The following is a 21,659-nucleotide window of genomic DNA, read 5'->3' as shown; positions in this document are numbered from 1 at the left end:
ATCAGCTTAATTCATTGATCCTTTATAGGGAAACATGTACACTGATCACATTAAACTATGATACACACAAAAATAGATTTTAATATTGTAACAAATATGTTCACAAACTATTAATACCAGTTACCACAAACAAACAAAAACAATGTAATAATAGAACAGGTCAGCCAGCGACATGCTCTTTAATTCACACAGGAGATCTATAGCGTATAGCAACACATTTCATTAAGGTACTTGAGGTAAATGAGATGAATATGTTTCCTTTAGCATAGTGTTACTGTTACAATGAGAATCCAGCCTCAATTTCAGCGATGAAACCACAGAAAAGTGTAATGATTATAAAAGTCCTTCAAAGTCTTCAGTGCCATCAGTCCGTGCGTAAGGACACGATCCCAAATTCACCGTTCACATTCTACTAAGGGACGACCTAGAGGAATGGGGAAACAAAAGCCAAATGAAATTGAGCCTTCACACACACTAGTAGTGACAGCAGGTCATTGTTTAAAAATGACAAATGAATGTCTGGAACAAGGGTTTTTGGAAATGAGTTGAGACCTGAGCGAACGGCGAGTGTCCCTCTCCAGGTTGTTTTCAGGACCTTCACTCTCATACGAAGCTAGCTGGAGCTCTGTAACGCAACACAAAAATGCAATCATTACGCAAACCCAAATCATTCACACAGATCCGCTTTATGCACAAACATTTAAGTCGTATGACATTGTAATATTTGCATACTGAATGGTCCTTTTTCTTGTATTTTTTGCATACTGGTGTGTGATTGGCAAACCACCTACAGCCATTTCACCATCTAGTTCTCTTTAAGGAGCAGTACGTGATTCCTGAGAAACTGTTGATATTTAAAATCACCCCAAACAAACACACCCCTACCCTAAAATGAAAAAAATGGATGTCTCTTTATAGCTCAAGTGAAGCAAAATAATGCTTCACAAAAAATAAAGCAAAGATGACGATACAGAACACAAGTGTATATACAAGCTAGGGCTGCTCGATTATATATAAAAAAAATAAAAAAAAAATCATAAATCATGATCATTTTGGTCAGTATTGAAATCACTATTATGTAACAAAATACTGGTAAGAGTGTTCTTGCACAACAGAACACGGCAAAATAATAATTTTTACTCGATTGTACTATTTTGGTGATCATTGGGAGCCAAAATCGAAATTCAATTAATTGCAAATTAAAAGCAAGAGTTTGTTGTTAGTTGCCAGCAGCACCTGACAAATTTTTTTTGCACGTGTTACTAAAGCTAATGTTACAACAACAGCATATCTTGGTTCTGTGTAAAAGCAAAAACCAATGTTACTCAGGTATGAAGCAGCAACACAACCTCACCATCTGTTTTCAGGCCTTCCCGCTTCAGTCTCTCCAGCGCTTTTCTAATATTAAAGGAACACTCCGACTTTTTGGGACTTTAGCCTATTCCCCTTATCCCCCAGAGTTAGATAAGTCCATACATACTTTTTTTCATCTCCGTGCGTGCTATAAGTCTGTTTGACGCACCCACCGCTAGCCTAGCTTAGCACAAAGACTGGATGTGAATGGTTGCAGCTAGCATACTAATCCAAATAAGTGACAAAATAACGCAAACATTTTCCTATTTACATGTTGTGATTTGTATAGTCACAGAGTGTACAAAAAACAAAGTCATATGAGACACAGACATATTTTAACCGTATAAATACTGGGAACTATATTCTCTGAAGGCGAAGCACTGCTACTTGGGCGGAGTGATAACCGCAGCACCTGAGACGCGCCGAGGTGAGGAGCAGAGAGTTCGTTCAGAGTTTGGGTTACAGAGCCAGCAATTTATAAATAGTAAAAGCGTAGTTTACAATCATGGATTTTCGCTGTATTGTAAAGAGCTGTGACAATAAACAGGGGAGACCAGGTAATACCATGATGTTTCATAGAATTCCAACTAAAAACGCTGACCGGATGAAGAAATGGCTACTTGCTCTGGATATTGATCAAAACACACCTAATGAGATTATCAAGGGACATTATGTTTGCTCGGTACATTTCACTGAGGACGACTATTTTCAAAAAAGGGAATTTGCCACAAGGAACGTGTGCTGAAGGATACGGCCATCCCATCGATATCACATACAGGTCAGGACAAAGTGAGCGGCTGCGGTAAGTGTTCCGTTATATTTTTAAATGTTTAGCCTAACGTTACTGTAACAGTGCCATTAGCTAACTTAGATCTAATGTAACATTAGTGACACTATTATATGAATAGGGTGGTAACTACTATTGCAGTTGTTTACGGGCTCCATGTATCCCCTGTAATGTTAGTATTGTTGCCTCGAACGCGCTCTGTCGTCTCAGTAACACTTGAGCGGAGCTAGAGCTCACGTATAGTCACGTTGGTTTTGTTGACAGAAGAAAAAACGGCGCGTCTCATGTGCTGCGGTTATCACTCCGCCCAAGTAGCAGTGCTTCGCCTTCAGAGAATATAGTTCCCAGTATTTATACGGTTAAAATATGTCTGTGTCTCATGTGACTTTGTTTTTTGTACACTCTGTGACTATACAAATCACAACATGTAAATAGGAAAATATTTGCGTTATTTTGTCTCTTATTTGGATTAGTATGCTAGCTGCAACCATTCACATCCAGTCTTTGTGCTAAGCTAGGCTAGCGGGGGGTGCGTCAAACAGACTTATAGCACGCACGGAGATGAAAAAGGTATGTATGGACTTATCTAACTCTGGGGGATAAGTTGAATAGGATAAAGTCCCAAAAAGTCGGAGTGTTCCTTTAACGCGGGTCCTAAAGCTCTTGCCTGATCATAACATTCACTTTTTCCAGTGATATTCCTCTGACCTTTTCAGCATTTTCTCTTTCTTCAAATCTCCCTCTTGCTCCCTCTCTCCTCCCCCATCATGAGCTGACACGCCCCCTACTGCTGTTTGGCTCTTTCCCCTCCCCCATCATGAGCTGACACGCCCCCTACTGCTGTTTGGCTCTTTCCCCTCCCCCATCATGAGCTGACACGCCCCCTACTGCTGTTTGGCTCTTTCCCCTCCCCCATCATGAGCTGACACGCCCCCTACTGCTGTTTGGCTCTTTCCCCTCCCCCATCATGAGCTGACACGCCCCCTACTGCTGTTTGGCTCTTTCCCCTCCCCCATCATGAGTGGACACGCCCCCTACTGCTGTTTGGCTCTTTCCCCTCCCCCATCATGAGTGGACACGCCCCCTACTGCTGTTTGGCTCTTTCCCCTCCCCCATCATGAGTGGACACGCCCCCTACTGCTGATTGGCTCTCTCTCCTCCCCATCATGAGTGGACACACCCGCTTCCGCTGATTTGTTCACTGCCCCCTCCCCATCATGAGTGGACACGCCCCCTACTGCTGATTGGCTCACTCTCTCCTCTCCAATCACAAGTGAAACACACCCCCTACTGCTGATTGGCTACAAGTGTGTTGTGCTGCTCGGGCCGATCCACTCTCAACAGTGTTTCACTTACTGCCCCTTTAAGTGCAAGTAGGAAAGTGTGACTGCTCACCATCTTCATTGAACACTTGTGCGCTGATGAGATACTGCAGTGTTTTCCTGTCCCTCTCAAAAGGACAGATCACCTGCCTCCAGGACAGAAACTCGCTCACTTGCTTGGCCAACTCCCAAAATTTCTGTAAAATGAGTAAAGGGATGTTTTATTATTAAAGCAACAAGGTAACAACTAATATAATATGAATTAGCATTACATGACAACTTGCCTCAAAATTGACCTGGCCATTAGGTAATCTATTGACACAGCCTTCATTGAGGAAGTGAATATCCTTTATGAACAAGCTGAAGAATGGAATAACAATCTAAAAGACAAGAAATTTTAATTTAATTAAAATGTAATAAAACGTAGGGTCTGCATGAAAATGAGAATTTTTAACAAAATTACCATTTCTTGGCTTGTGTGTGCTGTACTACACCTCTGAGTTGCTCCACGCAGGGCAGTGCGGTAGCTGTAGAAGTTGCTAGATGGGTCCATTTGGTGCTAAAACAACAAAACAAACAGTAAAATAAACTGTGTACATAACAAAAATCTGTATAGTTTAAAGCCCAAATGTCTGAGACCACTTATGAAAAGGCTTACATTTTTCTAATGTAATTTAAATTACAGTCATTGTGACAAACTTGCTTATTTGATTAGTGACCAAGAAAGAGTGGAGTTTATGCCTTTTTCTGGAGTCTACGATAAAAGAAATTTCATGCTTGAATGGCAACTGCCGGCAGATTTGAAATACGGCCACTGTAAGAGTTAAAACGCTCTCCGAATGGGAGGGGCTAGAAAGTAATATTCAGTTGGTAGTTAAATACACTTTCACCGCTAGATGGGATAATTCCTACACAGTGTAGCTTTAAAGCAGGGCTATGCAGTTTTGGGAATTTCTTCGCTGTATTCTCGTTTTTTTGCTTCGGAATAGATATTTGACAACACTGTCGAAAAACTTGTTGTCGACTCTGATACCAGAGGCTAGTAGATCAACGACATCAAAGTAGACGGGACATTCTTTACTACGTCTTCATTCGGGTTCGAACAGCGTTGAGGGAGCGCAATAATGACAGAATTTTAACAGATTTTTTTGCTGTAAAGCAATTCGTTACATCGCGAGACCTGACATAACGCGATACTTCGTCACTATCGCGTCACTATCCACGACGTTAGTGTTCGGTGATAGGCCGAACGCACGCGAAACACCAGCACATGCCATTTTTTTAAAAGGCTGTGTAAACACACCTATATATTTACTCCACGAACATGGAAAACCGTGATAGATGGGCTTCTCAACCTTTACGCTAAGGAGAAAATCCAACGCAACTTTGAGGGGACCAAGCGAAACATGATTAACTTATGCATTTCTGCTCAGCTAGCAACACTTGACATCAACCACACGCCAATAACTTATTACTGTGAATTATTTAAATGAGGAATATTGTGACGTGTTCATTCCAGGAAGAAAACTCAAGACTACAATGGAGGAGTTCAGAAACAGTGTGCGCTGATATAGAGAAGAACTCCCTTAGGAGTGACTTTGTGCTACATTACACACTAAATAAAGATAAACATGTATTTAAAGAGGACCTGTTATACTTTACATCTTATTCTTTTTATCTAAATGTTCTCAAAATGTTGTGTATTTCTAGGTTAAATCAGATGGTCTCAGACTATTGGGATTTCTTTCTCTTCCTCATAGCAGCTTCCTTACCACCAGGATGTCAAACTTGTCTGTGTTGACTTTATTCCAGGTTTTCTTCAGTCTGGATACAGGGTTCATGTTCATCCCAGCTACACAGTAAAACATTGTTAATAATGTAAAATCACTTCAATGTAAATAGTGAATTAATTAATGAATAACAATATAATTCAATGTACTCACTAATGATGGCCATTAATGAGTTGAAGTTGCCGATGTTGAAGCATTCCTGTGCCACATCTATGAAGAACTCCAGCACTCTTGCTCTGTGTTTCTTCTTCACCGGCTGAAAACGAACCAGCAGAGGGCAGCAGATTGTCAAGCACACGTACTTCTCAACTGGTTTTGCTTGAGAATGCAGATTTTGCATTGGAATTAAAGTAGCAATACAATTGGATCATTCAAAAGAAACTAAATGAACTGCACAGGCTCAAGATATGCAGAATTATAAATGTGACAATTGTTGCACAGCTTTTGACGTCAACATTAAAAGATAAGGTTTTTCGCCTGCTAGGGTTGCTTGGCTTTTTCCCCAAAACCGATGAAAAGTGCGCTCACCATGCAAATTTCTGTGGCTATCAGGTAGGTCAGTCTGTTGAACCACTCAACATAAGCCTCCAGGTTACTTGTTTTTCTTTTGCTGAAGAAACTCTGAAGAATACAAGTTCAAAAGTGTCATTGAAAGTAATCAAAATGTAAAGATGTAAACAGAATGGCCACAGATCGGACACTTTAAGTAATCTTTAAAAGGTTAAGTTCAGCCAAAAAATAAAATTCTGCCATTAATTATACCGCCTCATGACGTTCCAAACCCGTAAAACTTTCGGTCATCTTCAGAACACAAATGAAGACATTTGATGAAATCTGAGATTTCGGTCCCTCCATTGACAATTTAATCCAGATATTCTGAAGGGACTCGATCGCTTTATATGATGAACATATTTAATTTAAGGCTTTAATTCACATATAAACATTAATAAGCGAACATAAACAGAAGCTCAACTGAACCTGCTTGACAACAAACCTCATTGGTTCTTGCGGAAGCTTAAACTTGCTGCGTAATGTGAGAATGAACCTGATATGGATTCATTTTACGATCTCTTTATTAACTTTTTGAAGCATCGAAGTGGTAGTTGTGTAGTCTGTCAATGGAGTGAAATCTCTCAGATTTTAATGAAAAAATATTTTCCATTTGTGTTCCTAAGATGAACGAAGGGCTTGGAACAACAGGAACGCGAGTAAATGAAGACAGAATTGTCATTTTTGCATGAACTAACCCTTACACTGCAGATGTGTGACGGGGTTACCTTATGGTTGTCCGAGGGCCTTTTCTGAGCAAACGCTCGAACGAATTCTTCAGGGCCAATAAAGCTGAGTCTCTCCTACATGTGGAAAACATGAGCAGCTTGAAGACTGAATCCATAAAGTACAGAAACTGAGATTACATGTGGATATCATAAAACATCAATACTGACAGCCAATCAGCTTAAAGCTTGCGTTCACTCACCATCTCGATGTGCGTCAGCTGTTGGGCGAAAATGAAAGGGTCGTCGCACAGGTTCAAAACGCACTCGTCTCTGCGTACCAACTGCTGCTTGGACTTCAGGGCGACTGGTCGGTCCATGGCGGCGGAGGCGCTGGACGTCGCCAGTGACTCTTCGTACTGTCCGAGGGTGGTCAGCTTGCGCAAGAGGCGCTGAATGAGCCTCTGCATGGCCCTCCGTGAGAGCTAGTCAAAAACAACAGAACCGTTTCCAACGTCAGCACTATAATACCCATTCATATCTGTAGCCAAAAATAACATTTGGGAACTGTAAGCCGTGTTGTTGATATCATATCACAGCTTGTGCAAAAAGGAAATACGAGCCAAACGACGTACATGCAAATCCAATGATGCTCAAACGCATTTGCATTTGGCTCCAGACTCAGTTCATGTTGTTGTCCAATATATTTATATATTCACACAAAAGCCATTTAGAATTTAGTCAGACTTAAAGTAAAATTCAATTCAGTTGACAGACAAACAATAACATGATGCAATCATGATTTCTGCTAGATCATCAGTATGACATCATCTCGGCTGACCTCGTCTCCGAAGGCAAGGCGGTGGGTAATGTCTTTGAGGCTGCGCATCATGCGCTCATCCCTGAAGTCGTACGGAAAGGTCTCGGTCCATTCTGTGAGAAGCTGCACGATTTTCGGTGCTATTTCCCGTATTCTTTTCTGTTGAGTAAAGCAGGGCAATTAGCACTGAGTCATCTACAGTCTGCAGGTATTAGCTACTAAATACTCAATAATGATCAAGCGTGGTTTATTTTAGGGAAGTGCACATGCACGTGTGTGTGTCACAGTAGGGATGGGTGGCATGACGGTATATAGCATGCAACAGTAGAAATGAGTTAATCAGAAGAGATTCTGCTTACAAATTATACTATGGTGTATTCATGGAGTAATTAGATTTGTGTATATATTTATACATGTATACTAGGGGTGGAGCCGAACCCGAATACGGTATTAGGAAAGGCACAAATAACGTGTTTTTTACAAATACTTATTTTGAACAAATACTTTAAAAAATATTTGTATTCGGCAAACAAAAAAAACTTTATATCAAAAAGCTGCGTTTCCTCATGAGACCGCAGTGCACGCCCGGATGATTGATTGACGGACACAGGCTGCTCCACACAGCAACAGAGAGCGAAAAAACACTTAACTGCATTACTATTTTTGTTGAATAGATGTTTGTACCTTAACTGGGTTCCTGAGGCAGTTTATAACTTTCGAGAAGCGGAGTTTGATCGGGAGATTATTCCATTACGCTGCATTATTGACGTCTGCAGTCGGGTGCTCTCATGTTCGCTCTGTTTACGTAACGTCAGCTGTTTAGCGCGGTAATTTAGACAATAAGCTGTTGACAGAGTAACGTTAACATTCGGTTAAAAAGTTTAAAAATGCTTGTGTAGTTGTGTTGAATCGCATGCACGTGTGGGAGTTATATGGTACGTTTAAGTTACTCTGTCTTTTGCAGACAGCAAGATGTAGGCTGTATGCTTCATAATGTTCACAATGGTATTTTATTAGTTGTTGGTTTAACCATGATGAGGTAATGGCTGTTATGTTATTTTCTTTTCAATGACATTCCTTGTTTCATTGCTGGATTTATGGAAAAAACCATCAACCAATATTGCATATCCATAATTATTATAATGGATATAATTAAAGAATACTTACACATAACGTAAATTAGAAGTGTAATGAATTTTTTTTTTTTTTCGATTACGATTTTTACGCCTATTTTGAATTTTACTCGAATACAAATACAAATACTTTTCCCCCCTCAACAAATACAGATAGCGGCTGCTTTGCACACCCCTATATATATATATATATATATATATATATATATATATATATATATATATATATATATATATATATAAGACTACATGAGGAGAGCCCATTTTCTTCATGTAAAGATAAATAAATAAAAGAGAAAACTGATGACTTTTATATGACTTTTGGGAAGCCCATCCTGTAAAATTCTTGAGTTACTTTCTGGTGCAATAAACAGTCTGATGTAGTTTGTTTCTTTTTCTAGCCTAAAATACACTAAATAAAGTATTGAAAAAATTCAAGGTTACACAATTTTAAGGTGCCGTAGTTACATTAGACTTACTCAAATAAGTACAGAGTAATATTAATTAACTACAAATAAGTACAGAGTAATATTAATTAACTACATGCACATACTATAGAGTTACGGTTTGGTTGAGGGATAGTTCATTGTAATGATGCATAATTTTACTGTTATTACTATAGTAAGTACATGTAGTAACGTGTAACTACGTCACCTTCAAATAGAGTGTTACCTAATTCAATAAAGACATAAAAAAATATTTAATACTTATTCAATATTGAAAAGAATTATATTGAATTGAAAAACCAGAGAACAGTGCTATTTTTGTAAAAAGGAGATATGATAAAAGTTTATTAATATTTTAAGTAAGTGCTATTTTTCTATCATGGAGAAATTACAACATTTTTTTAATATTTAAAAAAAAAAAAAAAAAATTTCATTTTAGTTACAGTTTCGGTAATTGAGTGTTTTTGTCTTTATACGTTTGTTAAAAAAAGTCTATATAGTAGAGCTGCATGATATTCTGGCTATATTTTTAGTTTCAAACAGAGATCACGATTCTCCCATGATTCTGAACAGGCAAACTAAACAAAATAACATGTAATTTACTAAAGGATCTGACTAAATAAAATTTCTGCACTCTAAAAAATGTATTCAAATGAAATATTTTTAAATAAAAATCTATTTGAATTAATGATTCAAAGACTTCACTTGTTTCATTACTGGGTGAATGATTCAATGACAAATACATTTGAACAGTCACTTGTGGCCACCTACTGGTGAAACAATGTAATGATACAATCTTTATTTGAAGCGTCACGTTACTTTCAAAAGGTAATTTGCTCTTTTTTTATCTCTACCGGAGACATCAGTGTTTATATCTGAACTATAAACTTTTATCCCAGTACTTCTGTGATAATATGAATTATTGTAACACAGAAACAATGATACTGTGTGATGTTGAAAAGACAGTTTGTGAAGCATGCATGAGAACTCATCTCCGCAACGTGAACGCAGATCTGAATGTTGTGATTTTACTTGTCAAAGGTTTGATAGACAAGGCAAATCGTTGTTATTTAGGAATAAGATCGCGTGGGTGTTTGAATTGAGATTGCGACCTTTTAACGATCAATCGTGAAGGTTTACTATATAGTTTTTATAAATTGTTTTATTTTGTTATTTTAGTACATCAGTTTAAACTAAATGAAAATTAGAAATTTTGTCTTTGCAACTACCTGAAAAAGGTAAATTTGAAAAAAATATTTGATTTCAAGCAACAATTTGTTTTATTTTATTATAGTTTTAGATTCAGTTAACTATAATAACCCTACTATGAACCCAAAGATTCACACCCCTAATAGGATTGATTTAGTTCTGAAGCGTTGTGTCGCTCCTCGTGTCTGTAGACGTGGTGTTTGCTTTCAATTTGGGATATTAATACAGAACTGATTCATGAGTTGTCACAGGTATTATTATCAGCTATATTAAACATGGCTTAAACGTGGCTGCAATCATTTTTATCATGCGTGACTCTTTTGAATCTTTTGTTTAATTGTGTTAAAAGCTGTTTTTGCACTGATGCCAGACTTAATACATTTGTTATGAATAGTCTTATCTTTTGGTTGGCGTCCATCAAGTACCTTTCCCTTGTTAAGTTTGTTAATTCACTGGATTATCCAAAACCAGACATTACCACATGGTTATGCAATACATCCAAGTTGCATTTTCAGCCAAGATAACAATATAGTGACGTAAAAACACTCATGTGGTGATATAACATCTTAGTCATACTGTCCACTCCTAAAATTACAGCACGTACCTTATCCGTCTGTGGGTCGCCCACCCTGTGATGGTCCACGCAGAGGTAACAAACCCGAGACATGAGCTCAAACGGATGCAGGAAGAGACGGGAGCTTAGTAGGAAGGTAAAAATGTATGATCTCTGAAACAAGAAAATCTCAAGCGTCAATCAAACTTGACATTTACTGTGCAAGGAGAGATTATAATAATTATCATAGGAAAGCATAAAGGCTGTGTATACTTACGTCAGGGTAATAGTCCACAGTAGGGACCAGGAGCTGTATCAGGGCTTCCAGAGAGCCAGACACAAGCTTATTGTCACGATAGTGCAAACCCCCATAGTTCTCCTCCACAGGTTGCCGGTGACCGTAAGCAGTGCTAGGGTTGAATTTGCTTGAATATGGAGTTGTCTGTGGCATGTTGGACCTGTGGATGAACACATTAGTCAGTTAGAAAGTTGCAATGCAGTATCTCTCTGAAAGGTGTGAAATGAACACCCACCACCAGATGAATGCTGGTACATGCAAGCAGTTTATATACTAGCTAATATCCACCAACACAATGAAAGTGTAAGTCTCACGTCTTATTTTCATGTTGAAAGGGTGTTTGTTGTGAATATTAAGATGTCGTTCATGCATTATTTGTTTAGCTCAGCTTTAAAAAAAAAAAAAAACATGACCTGTAGTGGGAAATCTACACACCTTCAGATAAAAGTTGATTCACATATTTACAATATTGTGAGGGTACAAAGTTGTTGTTGGTATGGAAGCTTGTTTCCACCACAGAATAAAAAATAAAAAGTTCTAACTTTCCCCCCCCCCCAGAATTGCGAGTTATACATCTAATCAGTTCTGAGGAAAAAGTCAGGATTGTGAGATAAAGTTGCAATTCTGACTTCTTTTTTTTAAACATTCTCCTTATTGCTTTTTGTAGAGAGGAACAGAACTCATTGCTAATCTTCCCACCTTACATAACATTGTTAATGTATAAACACAGCTCTCTCCCAAAAACAGAAAAAAGGGTATCGAAAGGGTTGTGATGTATACAACACCTTTGTTACTGAAGGATTAAATCTTGGAGGGAAACCGTAAAATGTCACTGTTGAAATGAATCAAACTAATGTGCCCATTATGGCATTAAACTTGCAATGAAGGATCAAGCTCATCTCTCGCAATTTTGACTTTTTCCTCACAATCCAACGTTTAGATAAAGATAGATAATAATTGCAGAATGTAAACTCGGAATTGCAAGAAAAAAGTCAGAATTGTGAAAAAAAGTTGCAATTCACTTTTTTGTTTTTATTCTGTAGCGAAAGCAAGCTAACATGTGCTTGGTCAACTTAAGTAAAGGCACCCACACTACAAGATAATAGGGCAGATTTTGGGCCCCAATTCTCCCCTTCCGACAATCCTAGGTAAAGTCCAGATTATCTTGATGTTCGTATCTTGATGTCTTCTGTGGTGTGATGTGTTTTAAGAGTGATTGAATCATTGGACCGGGCAGCACTGATATAAAATTGTAAATAGCCTATCAGAAATCCTGTTGTGTGGGGGAAACACTCAGTATTGGCGCGCTGTCTGTGGAACTGTTTACACAACACCGTTTTCAACTAAAAACCGTTCGTTTACATGATAACAGAGTTTTGAGTGCCTGAAAACTTAAACTTTTGAAAACGGTATCCGTGTAAACAACATAACACGTGTATTACCTGTTCAGACTATAGTGTTTCATCGCCATCTAAAGGCCTGGGAGCAGAATACGGCGTTTTATCAACAGAAACATACATTAGCCTAGCCTAACTGTCTGTCCGTTTTATTTATTTTCAATTAACCATATAGATGCGTATGGGTCATCAGATTTGAGATGAAACCGTGGGTGGAGAACGGTACGGTTCGATATTTTACAGAGAACAGTTACACATCCCTAACGAAAATGCCACTAAAAGTTATAAAAGTGCCCCAGATATTAACAATGTGAAAATAAATAAAAATGCCCCTCTATGGCATTCCATATACGTTTCACAAATCTATTGTAGGCCTACAAAAACTGTATAATCCAACATACAGACTGGCGATTCTTTATTATATATTCTAACACAGTGTTTATTAAGTTAAGATATCAGTTATTAGCCAATAATGCTGTTATAACTAGCACATAGCAAAAGTTAGTTTATGATATTTCAATTTATTTTATATACCAGTATTTGAAATTGGAGAAAACAAACTAACAAAACAGTAAAAGCCATTTACCAGCCACAAGGGATGGTGGTCTAAAAAACTGAATTTCTCAACATACTCTGCAAACTGTAAAGCTCCAAGCTCCAGGTGTACTCTTAACTCTAAACACTTATTGGATTAAGGAAGATACTTGGCCAAGCAGGTTTAATGCAGGAGTCTTTTCTTGAACCACTGATCTCCTTTACTGAGTTCAACATGACAGGCTGACAGGTTAGAAAACACTACAGAAGGAAAAACTGTTTGTTCATTAACAACAATACAGACATGATTGCGAATAAAATAAATCGTCCTAAAATCTAAACATACTCAAATATCTTATTTGACTGATATTTCTATGACAGTGACTCACTGACCAACCACGTTATCGTGCAAATCTTCCCTGTTGAACAAGTCTCGTGCTTTTCCTTGTTGCTCATTCATCAATCATTAAAAGGTTAGTTTACCCCAAAATTATAATTCTGTCATCATTTACTCATCCTCATGCTGTTCCAAACCTGTATGATGTTTGTGTCTCAAGTGGAAGAGTGAACGAGATGTTGGGCAGAATGACAGTCTCAGTCACCCATTGACTTTTATTGTATGAAAAAAGATAAATAGTTCACCCAAAAATGATCATTTACTCCCCCCGAAGTTGTTCGAAACCTGTATTAGTTTCTTCTGTTGAATAGAAAAGAAGATATTTTGAAGAATGTTGTTAACCAGACAGTTTGATGGTAGCCTTGGACTTAAATCGTATTTTTTTTCCCTACTGTGGAAGTTAATGGGTGCTGTCAACTGTGGTTACTAACATTCTTCAAAATATCTTCTTTTGTGTTCAACAGAAGAAAGAAACTCATACAGGTTTGGAACAACATGAGGATGAAGTATTACGGACTGAAATTATATTTTTGAATGAAATACTCCTTTAAATGTGACACTTCCCAAGAGAAGCATACAAACAACGTTAATGCAGCAGCTTCTCTGAAACAGGTAAAAGTTAGTTCATGAAAACAGGAGAAAGGAGATGGTAAACAGACGGTGCAGTAGTCAGTGTAATTACACGAATCTGCCCTTCTCTAATAGCACTGACTGACTCATCATCAGACCAGACTGAAAGCCACAGATGGACTGTGTGTGCAGTCACTCTTACACATGTATGAGCAACACAAGCGAAACGAAAACATGTTCAAACAGACCGATTAAAAGAGAAAAAACTCCTGACATCTGAAAAGTGTTATTAGGGAACAGTAACGTTAGTAAAGAAGTAAACCCAGCGAACTGAAGACTCGGTTTTAGAAACGATACGTGTATTGTTTGATTGCACACATTCAGTAAGTAAATAAAGCAAGAGTTATTAACCAAACAATAGTCTGGCACAGTCGTTTTAAAAGTTTTTGAAAGACAGTGATTTGCAGAACGCTGTAAACTTACCACACAATAAAAAAGGTAAATATAAAAGAATGCTGGCGATAGAGATATCCAGGGAAGTCCAACAAACAAAAAAAAGCCTCCAAAACGCGTGCACACCCCAGATCAAGTTGCTTTCTTACAATGAAAGGTCGCAGATTAAGGTCTTCTTATCTTTCTTTTGAGAGCGATACAGATAATCACTTCGTTGTTAACGTAGCGCAAACCAATGCTTGGTGGTGATCGATGGTCTCCATTGTTTTACTAATAATCCAGATTGCGAACATGCAAACTAATATCGAATTCCTGTTACACCGAGAGCATTATGAAGGAAAACCGGAAAATGCGGTCTCGCCCACAAGGACAGGCTAGCCAATCAGAAGCAGGAAGCAGCAAATTGAAATTTCCGAGTGATCTTATTGGCCAGGACGATGTCCGTCAACTTCATAGGCGCGCACAAACCACTAGTTGGTTGTTTTGAAGGTTCAAGTTTGCAATGATTGTCTCTACACACCCTTGTTTATATTTTCAAAAATGCATATTAGTTCATTTTGTATCTGTGAATGCCTATAAACTACGTACAGGGTATATTTCTATCATTTAGCATACACTATAAGCCAAATGATATTCAAACGTATGGCTGAAGTAATGCCTGCGCCAAGTGTCATCAAATGAGGATGTAAATACGCATGAAACAGTGTGTAAACAGTACCTGGCTGGAAGGCTTATTGCATTTAGTGAGATTTTGAAGTGTGCAAATATTTGCAGTCTCCTGAAGAGAGTTGAAGAGCCACCAGAAGTTCAAAAACAGATAAAAGGTAAGTCAACCTAGAAAGTAGGCTACTTTTTTTTTTAACACCTCAGTAAATTGTTAGGCAACATGGTGGATGTAGCCTACTATGCCTGTGAATGTATAATATGTTAAATTATATTATATTAAGTCCTTATTTGAAATGAGTGCATATTGAGAATAGAGTGCTGCAATGCTGTATTTTTGTAGGCCAACCCAGAAGTTAGCATTACCCTGCTTCCCTTGACAAACCCATATAGTTTTTCCACAGGCTTTAAATACATAAAAAAGCTATGTGGCCACCAAAAGTTTACGATTCTTGCATGTTTTGTTCATCATGATAATGTTCACAAATTTACTTTTAAAGCCTAAATTCAACTGCCACAAGTGCGCTAAACGTAGGCTATAAACGAACTACACCATGATCACATGACTTCAACAACACCATCACTAAGCATACTAACTCATTCAGTCTTTATTGAAAACATTTCCCCTGAAAGTAAGAATAGTTTGTAAGACCATAAACACAATGAGGCTGTGAGAGCAAACTAATGTGTAGATGGGTTTTTTCCTGACATTTAATGTCTTCGACAACCTCTGTGGTCCAATATAGCCACTTGTTAGCTTGTTAGCATTTTCCATAGTCCCTATTTCAGGCATTTCACCAAAAACCGCTTCAGGACGAGGGAACCGGCAGTGCTAAAATGCTAAACACTCTGGGCCCTATTTTAACGATCTAAGCGTATGGTCTAACCACTTTTGCTAGTTTAACTATGGGAAAAATGGTTGGCGCGCCCGGCACATTGTCTAAAAGGGTTGTCCCTATTCTCTTAATGAGTATTTGGGTGTGTTTTGGGTGTAACAGGCAATAAACCAATCAGAGTCTCATCTCCCATTCCCTTTAAAAGCCACTTGTGCTCGCACCATGGCGGATTCGCTATTTACATGATGGAATTTGCAAGCTGAAAAACTGAACGCTTCTCTAGCAAGTAAACGGATTTGCTCGTGCGCGAGGTTAAAGCGTGCAAGCAGACCATCTACGGGACAAAGTTTATGTGCCTTGTGGACCCGCCTATAGGCGCATATTATTTTACGTGCTCTTTAAATAACCCAAAAATATTGCGGCATTGACTTTAGACCAGGTTTCAGTTGGTCAATGGCGCAGTCTATTTCAATTGCCTCAAAATAGCAACGTGCCAACATTGCGCCTGAACACACCTCGTTTTCAGACCAGCCGCCCATGAGCGAACAAATAGGCGCAAATGCATTTGCTATTTAAACAACGTGGCGCAGGAAGTGAAAATGATAATTGCGTCGGGCTGAAACTAGCAAAAAACATTTGCCTGGCACCATATTGCGCCGGGTGTATGATAGGGCCCTCTATTGCAATGCAGTAGGGATGGCGAAAACTAAAAAAAATTCTTGACCGACCACCGAGCCTCATTAGCCGGTTGAAACCGGTTAACCGATTAGTTTAAAATATGCTACGCTATTTGAAATAACAGCCATTTCGAGCCGCGCCTGCAATTTCGCAACACACGGCCGAGGAGCTTGTATGTAATCGGCGGACAAATGGCTCCTTAGTTTCGAAATGGTTTGGGTACAAGGTGATCACGTTGAAAATAAAGGCGTTTGTCTAGCATTAGAAGCTCATTTGAAACATTGCCGCGGCTCATTTAAGAAAATGACAGCTCTGAACCGAAGAGACGCCGCTTTTGTTTGAGGTAGTGCTAGTGCTAACAATAATAAAGAAAGATGATGATCATCATCACCTTATCTGTTACCACTGAAATAAATTTTATATTTAAGCACTGTATCACACAAGTTGCAACTTACATCTGTGTCATTCTGTTTGGTGAAATGGTCCCACACACTACTATTTTCTGCACGCTTCCTCCTGTCGTCTGCCCTGGCTCTAACCTCGAGTGTGTTAGCCTGTAGCCTTTACTTTCCGCAAACCTTGTGAGCGCGCGAACCCAAACGCTGTGACCTCGCGCCGAATGTTTTTATTGGTTTATTAAGTACAAACGGGCGAGTTATGAAAAATTGAGTGAGAGGGATTTGTTCACTTCACACAAAAAGATCTTGGAATGTGACGGCTAACTGTAGTAGTGTTTAGTCCACTGTCTATAATAGACTAATTTAGAGATCACTTTTCTTTTTTTTTTAACCGACTACCAACAACTTTGATCGGTTAACGTTGATACGGTCAACCATCGGTCAAACGGTCATCGGTTAACATCCCTACAATGCAGGTATTAGTTTCAGGTTTCGGGCAAATTCCAATTGGAAGTGAGCATCCCTATACCCTACTCACTCCGAAGGGCAGAACATGACCATAAATTATTAAAGTACTTCCTTGAAGTGACCATCGCATGTTCCCTTGGCTAACAGATTCACCCTCTCTGAAAACTCTCTCGGCCTGCCATTGGTCAGTAAAAAAATAGTCCCGCCCTAAAATTTACATAATTGGTTAGGCAAATGTTGCTGTGTGCAGTATTCTCATTGTAAATACTGCCATCCTAAATTTTCTAGAACAGCCTATTTTTTATTTCCGTGGGTGTGGTCGACACTAAGTGGGAGTTTTGTGTTATATAAACCTTGAATTACATCAATGCAGAGGTACGTAGGCAAGTCTCATTTTATAAGTAGGTGGATTTCATTTTGAGCCCATGCCTCTCCAGCTCCACTCAACAAAGTGTCTGTAAGAATAATTCACCCCTGCGAGGCCTTCACTGAATGATGTGCTTCGCCCACACCGTTAAGAGGCACCTAATGGTGAGAGTTTGACTTGAGCTCAGTAATAGTGCTTCAAGCTGAAGCCTGTGTTGGATTCCACCCACGGCGCTGAAGCCCTGAAACCTCCTGGCCCCTGCAGGGCTTCAGCTACAGAAGGACGGTGTTATCACATATGGTAAACACACATCTTCAGCTTACACCCACAAAGACTCAACCAGCAGAGCAGAACCCTTTGGGAACTCCATTCTTTTATATCTCCAAGCTAGCTGTGATGATGATGTTGTTCTTTATAGACTGGGGTTACATAACCAGATCTACGTCAGCACACGCTTTACAAGAAAGTTTCCTCTGCTATTTTTTTTCCTTGCAAAACATGCAACAGCAATGTTGAGACCTTTTGGCATATTAAGTTTCCTGTTAAATAAGCATTTTGGCTGGACTATCTTTGGCGATATTCTTTAACTTTTTAATGTAGTATGAGTAATCTATAGAGTAAAATAAAATAAATAAGGCTTATGAATATGGTACCTTGTTGTCGCCTGCTTGTACTTCTATATCAAAACAAAAGCAAGAAAAAATGCTAAACATTCACTTAAGGGGAAATTCCATCTGACAATGGAAATGAAACCTGCAAGCCATTGAGGACGAGTGCAATAACATCTGTTGGGTCGACAATGGATAAGCTTGAATAATGGGGGTGGGAGTGTGACTCACTGCTTTCCAGTAAGAAAGTGATTCAGCTCCCTGGTTCACTGACCTTCAAACATGATGCCCTCTGTGTGCGACAGAATAGTTTAGTTCTCCCCTCAGCTGTCCCCATGTGCACGATGACGTCATCACCGCAAGTGTTAATGACCCGCGTTTCACATGCACTCTCTTATGAAGGTGAACTATTCATGTCTGGGTCAGCCGCTGAAATAGTTTTCTGTGGAACACTATCTAAAATGGTCCCCGTTTTCCTGTAGATGTACATATGCGTGAATTATTGAGAAAAATACTAAATGGTCCATTTTTGTCAGTTGCAGTAGACATGATTTGAGGCCTGTGGTAATTTTGATGATGACTAATCACAGTGTGTGTGATCAGTCCAAACCTTTTATTCGCAACAAGTGCCACTCTGTTGGAACAGCTGACCCTTTTTATATCTGCTTGCTTTGTCTACTAACGGATAGTTGTTTATGATTTTAACATTTCTAGCTACCCCTTCTACTCCGCAACTAAATTCCTGATGTTGATTATTTACATTCCCAGAACTAAAGGTCTAGAAAGAACAAATATTTTAATAACACCAATTCCTGTTAAACACTTAAACAAAATTATAAAACAGATAGTTCCAGCCCTTGATTGGATGAGCATTGTTCAAAGCTGTTGTAAATTACTCTACAAACATACACCTGTGAACTCATTACATAAATATTAAAATGAATATTTCTTTGGACAAGGTTAGATGTTATGGGAAGATGGAGGAGGGAACCGTCGAACAATCAACAATTTTAATAATTAAACAAATACAAAAACGAAAGTAAAGACGGCAGTCCGCCTTTTATGCTTCCGCTCCTCTGTGAGAGATTTGAGACTGGTGCGTCGCGCAGGTGTCGCTCATTAGTAATCACGCCATTCTCTCACGGCTCTCGGCCTCGTCCTGCACGCCACATACCCCCATCGCCCCTCACAGGCCGGGGGGTACACCTGAGACGGCGCTTTACTCCCCCCCTCCTCCGGGGGGACTGGACACGGTGGCTGCGGTACCTGGGGGTATGGACAGACGAGGCGAGAGAAAAGGAGGCGGAACCATGAGGAGCGACAGAGACGAGAGAGGGGAGAGAGGAAAAAACAAATCTTGGTCCGGTTCCCACAACGCACTGCCATCTGGCCCTCCACCAGCTGGGCGATCTTCTCTGCGGTGCCTGGCGGTGGCGCTGGATAGCCCTCGGTCGACGGCTCGACACTCCTCCACCACCTGGTGGACAGCGACGGCTCCTCCGTGTTGGGGCAGTCGGTAGGAGTCCCCAGTTCCCTGCTCCTCCCCATCAAGGCGGACGACAGCAGGCTCCGGCCTCAGCAAACGGTGACGACTCCTCCGCTCCCTCACGGATGGCAGTCACCCCTCCAGCACCCAGACGGCCGGCAGCAATCTCGAACCCCCACCCACTCACTCCAGCACACCGCCTCGAGCGTCCATGGCGACGGACTCTGCTCACCATGCTCGATGGCACCGCAGATTTCCCCCAGCGGCGAGGGCTCTTGGACAGCGCTTTCCTCCTTCTTCCCGGGTTTCCGCACCAGTGTAACAAGGTTAGATGTTATGGGAAGAAGTCCTAAAAGTGCCCCTTTGTTCACACTTAACATGTTTGGTACGATTGAAACGAAACCTGGTGCGATTGCTCTGTTAGTGTGGTTCATTTGAATAAGTGTGAACTCTGCCATCTGAATCCTGGTGCCACCAAACAAGTGGACCGAGACACTGAAAAGATGGATCTCGCTCCGCTTCCAAACGAACTCCGATGGGGTTCAACTGAAATATGAACGCAACACATACCAAATACATGTAAATGAACCAAAAACAGGACATGACGTCAGAAGATGAGACCCTAAAAAGGACCGAATGCTCAAAAATACCTGTTTTTTCTCGTCATAGTCGTGATGTTGCTCATCCCAGTTCGATACAGGCATCAGAACCGCGTCTCCTCACAGCAGATCTTCATTTGTGTGTGACGGAGGAATCCTGACGCTTTACACATTTTATAAGCTCTTCACAAGTTCTCAGGTGCTCAAAATACCATCATATGTAGCTACGCACTTACAACAAGCACATTTAGGTCAGAACAGCATTGTTGTGGATGTTCGGTATGTTCCGTCACGAAATATAGCCTACATAATAAAAGCCGACCAATCAGGTTGTGAACATATCCCTATGTCTTTAGGTTCGGTGTTAAAATGCCAATGTAAACTTGCATCTTAAACATCTTGTGAATATGTCACTTCTCTCTGCCTCTGTCCCAGTTTCACTAAAGACGGCTGCAGTTACTCCTATCCTTAATAAAACAAATCTGGACCCAACTGACTTTGCTAATTATCGGCCCATTTCCAATTTACCATATGTCTCAAAAATCTAGGAAAAGGTTGTTGCCACTCAATTGCAGTCATTTCTGTCTCTCAATGATAGTTTGGATTTATTTCAGTCTGGTTTCCACCAAAATCACAGTACTGAAAATGCATTAGTAAGGGTTATCAATGACCTCTTACTCTCTGGTGACTCGGGAAACCTCTCCATACTTTTACTACTCGACCTCAGCTCAGCTTTTGATACTGTCTGTCATAAACTCTTACTGAAAGCGCCTCTCAGAGATTAGTATCTCAGGAGCCGCGCTATCCTGGTTTTCCTCCTATCTGACAGACAGAAAATACTACATCACTATGCACAACTATAAATCTCCCACTGTCATTTTAAATCAGGGTGTTCCACAGGGATCAGTTCTCGGTCCACTGTTTATTATTTACATTTAGCCTTTTGGACAAATTATTCGCCGCCATGGTTTTCAATACCACTGTTATGCCGACGATATTCATATTTATACAGATTGCCGTCCGGACTCTATTCACCAGACTACATCACTATCCTCATGTATTGATTAATTAAAGACCTGGCTGAACTGCAACTTTCTCAGTTTGAATCTGACTAAAACAGAAATCTTAATTACTGGTCCACCATCTCTAACAAAAAATATAACTAATATTCCCACACTTGACCTTGAAGCTACATCCATTATTCCATCTGCCACTGTCAAAAATTTGGGTATCACTCTGGACCCTTCACTGACCTTCGACGCCTATATTAGTCAACTCTG

General features: G+C 39.7%; 1 protein-coding gene across 1 annotated transcript; it reads right to left on the bottom strand.

Moving 5' to 3' along the window:
- Position 1: 1 nt before the first annotated feature.
- Positions 2-14,656, bottom strand: rasgef1bb (RasGEF domain family, member 1Bb). The gene is made up of 14 exons (XM_079599861.1): positions 14,307-14,656; positions 10,905-11,085; positions 10,679-10,801; positions 7,308-7,445; positions 6,730-6,951; positions 6,530-6,604; positions 5,781-5,873; positions 5,406-5,508; positions 5,235-5,314; positions 3,926-4,021; positions 3,747-3,842; positions 3,536-3,659; positions 553-625; positions 2-424 (listed from the first exon to the last, which is right to left on the bottom strand). The coding sequence occupies exons 2-14, from the start codon at positions 11,076-11,078 to the stop codon at positions 403-405; spliced, it is 1,419 nt and encodes a 472-aa protein (XP_079455987.1). The 5' UTR covers positions 11,079-11,085; positions 14,307-14,656; the 3' UTR covers positions 2-402.
- Between the last annotated feature and the right edge of the window lie 7,003 nt (positions 14,657-21,659).

The sequence above is a fragment of the Phoxinus phoxinus genome (assembly GCF_949152265.1).
Source record: "Phoxinus phoxinus genome assembly, chromosome: 23".
NCBI lineage: Eukaryota > Metazoa > Chordata > Actinopteri > Cypriniformes > Leuciscidae > Phoxinus > Phoxinus phoxinus.
The sequence above is the reverse complement of the archived record's forward strand: the minus strand, read 5'-3'. Positions and strand labels throughout refer to the sequence as shown.

Excerpts from the sequence above, each read along its gene's own strand:
- rasgef1bb (XM_079599861.1), bottom strand. The coding sequence starts at position 11,078 with ATGCCACAGACAACTCCATATTCAAGCAAATTCAACCCTAGCACTGCT. Across the intron at positions 5,509-5,780 it reads TAGCCACAGAAATTTGCATG|CCGGTGAAGAAGAAACACAG; the intron begins GTGAGCGCACTT and ends GTTCGTTTTCAG. Across the intron at positions 3,660-3,746 it reads ATGGCCAGGTCAATTTTGAG|AAATTTTGGGAGTTGGCCAA; the intron begins GCAAGTTGTCAT and ends CTCATTTTACAG.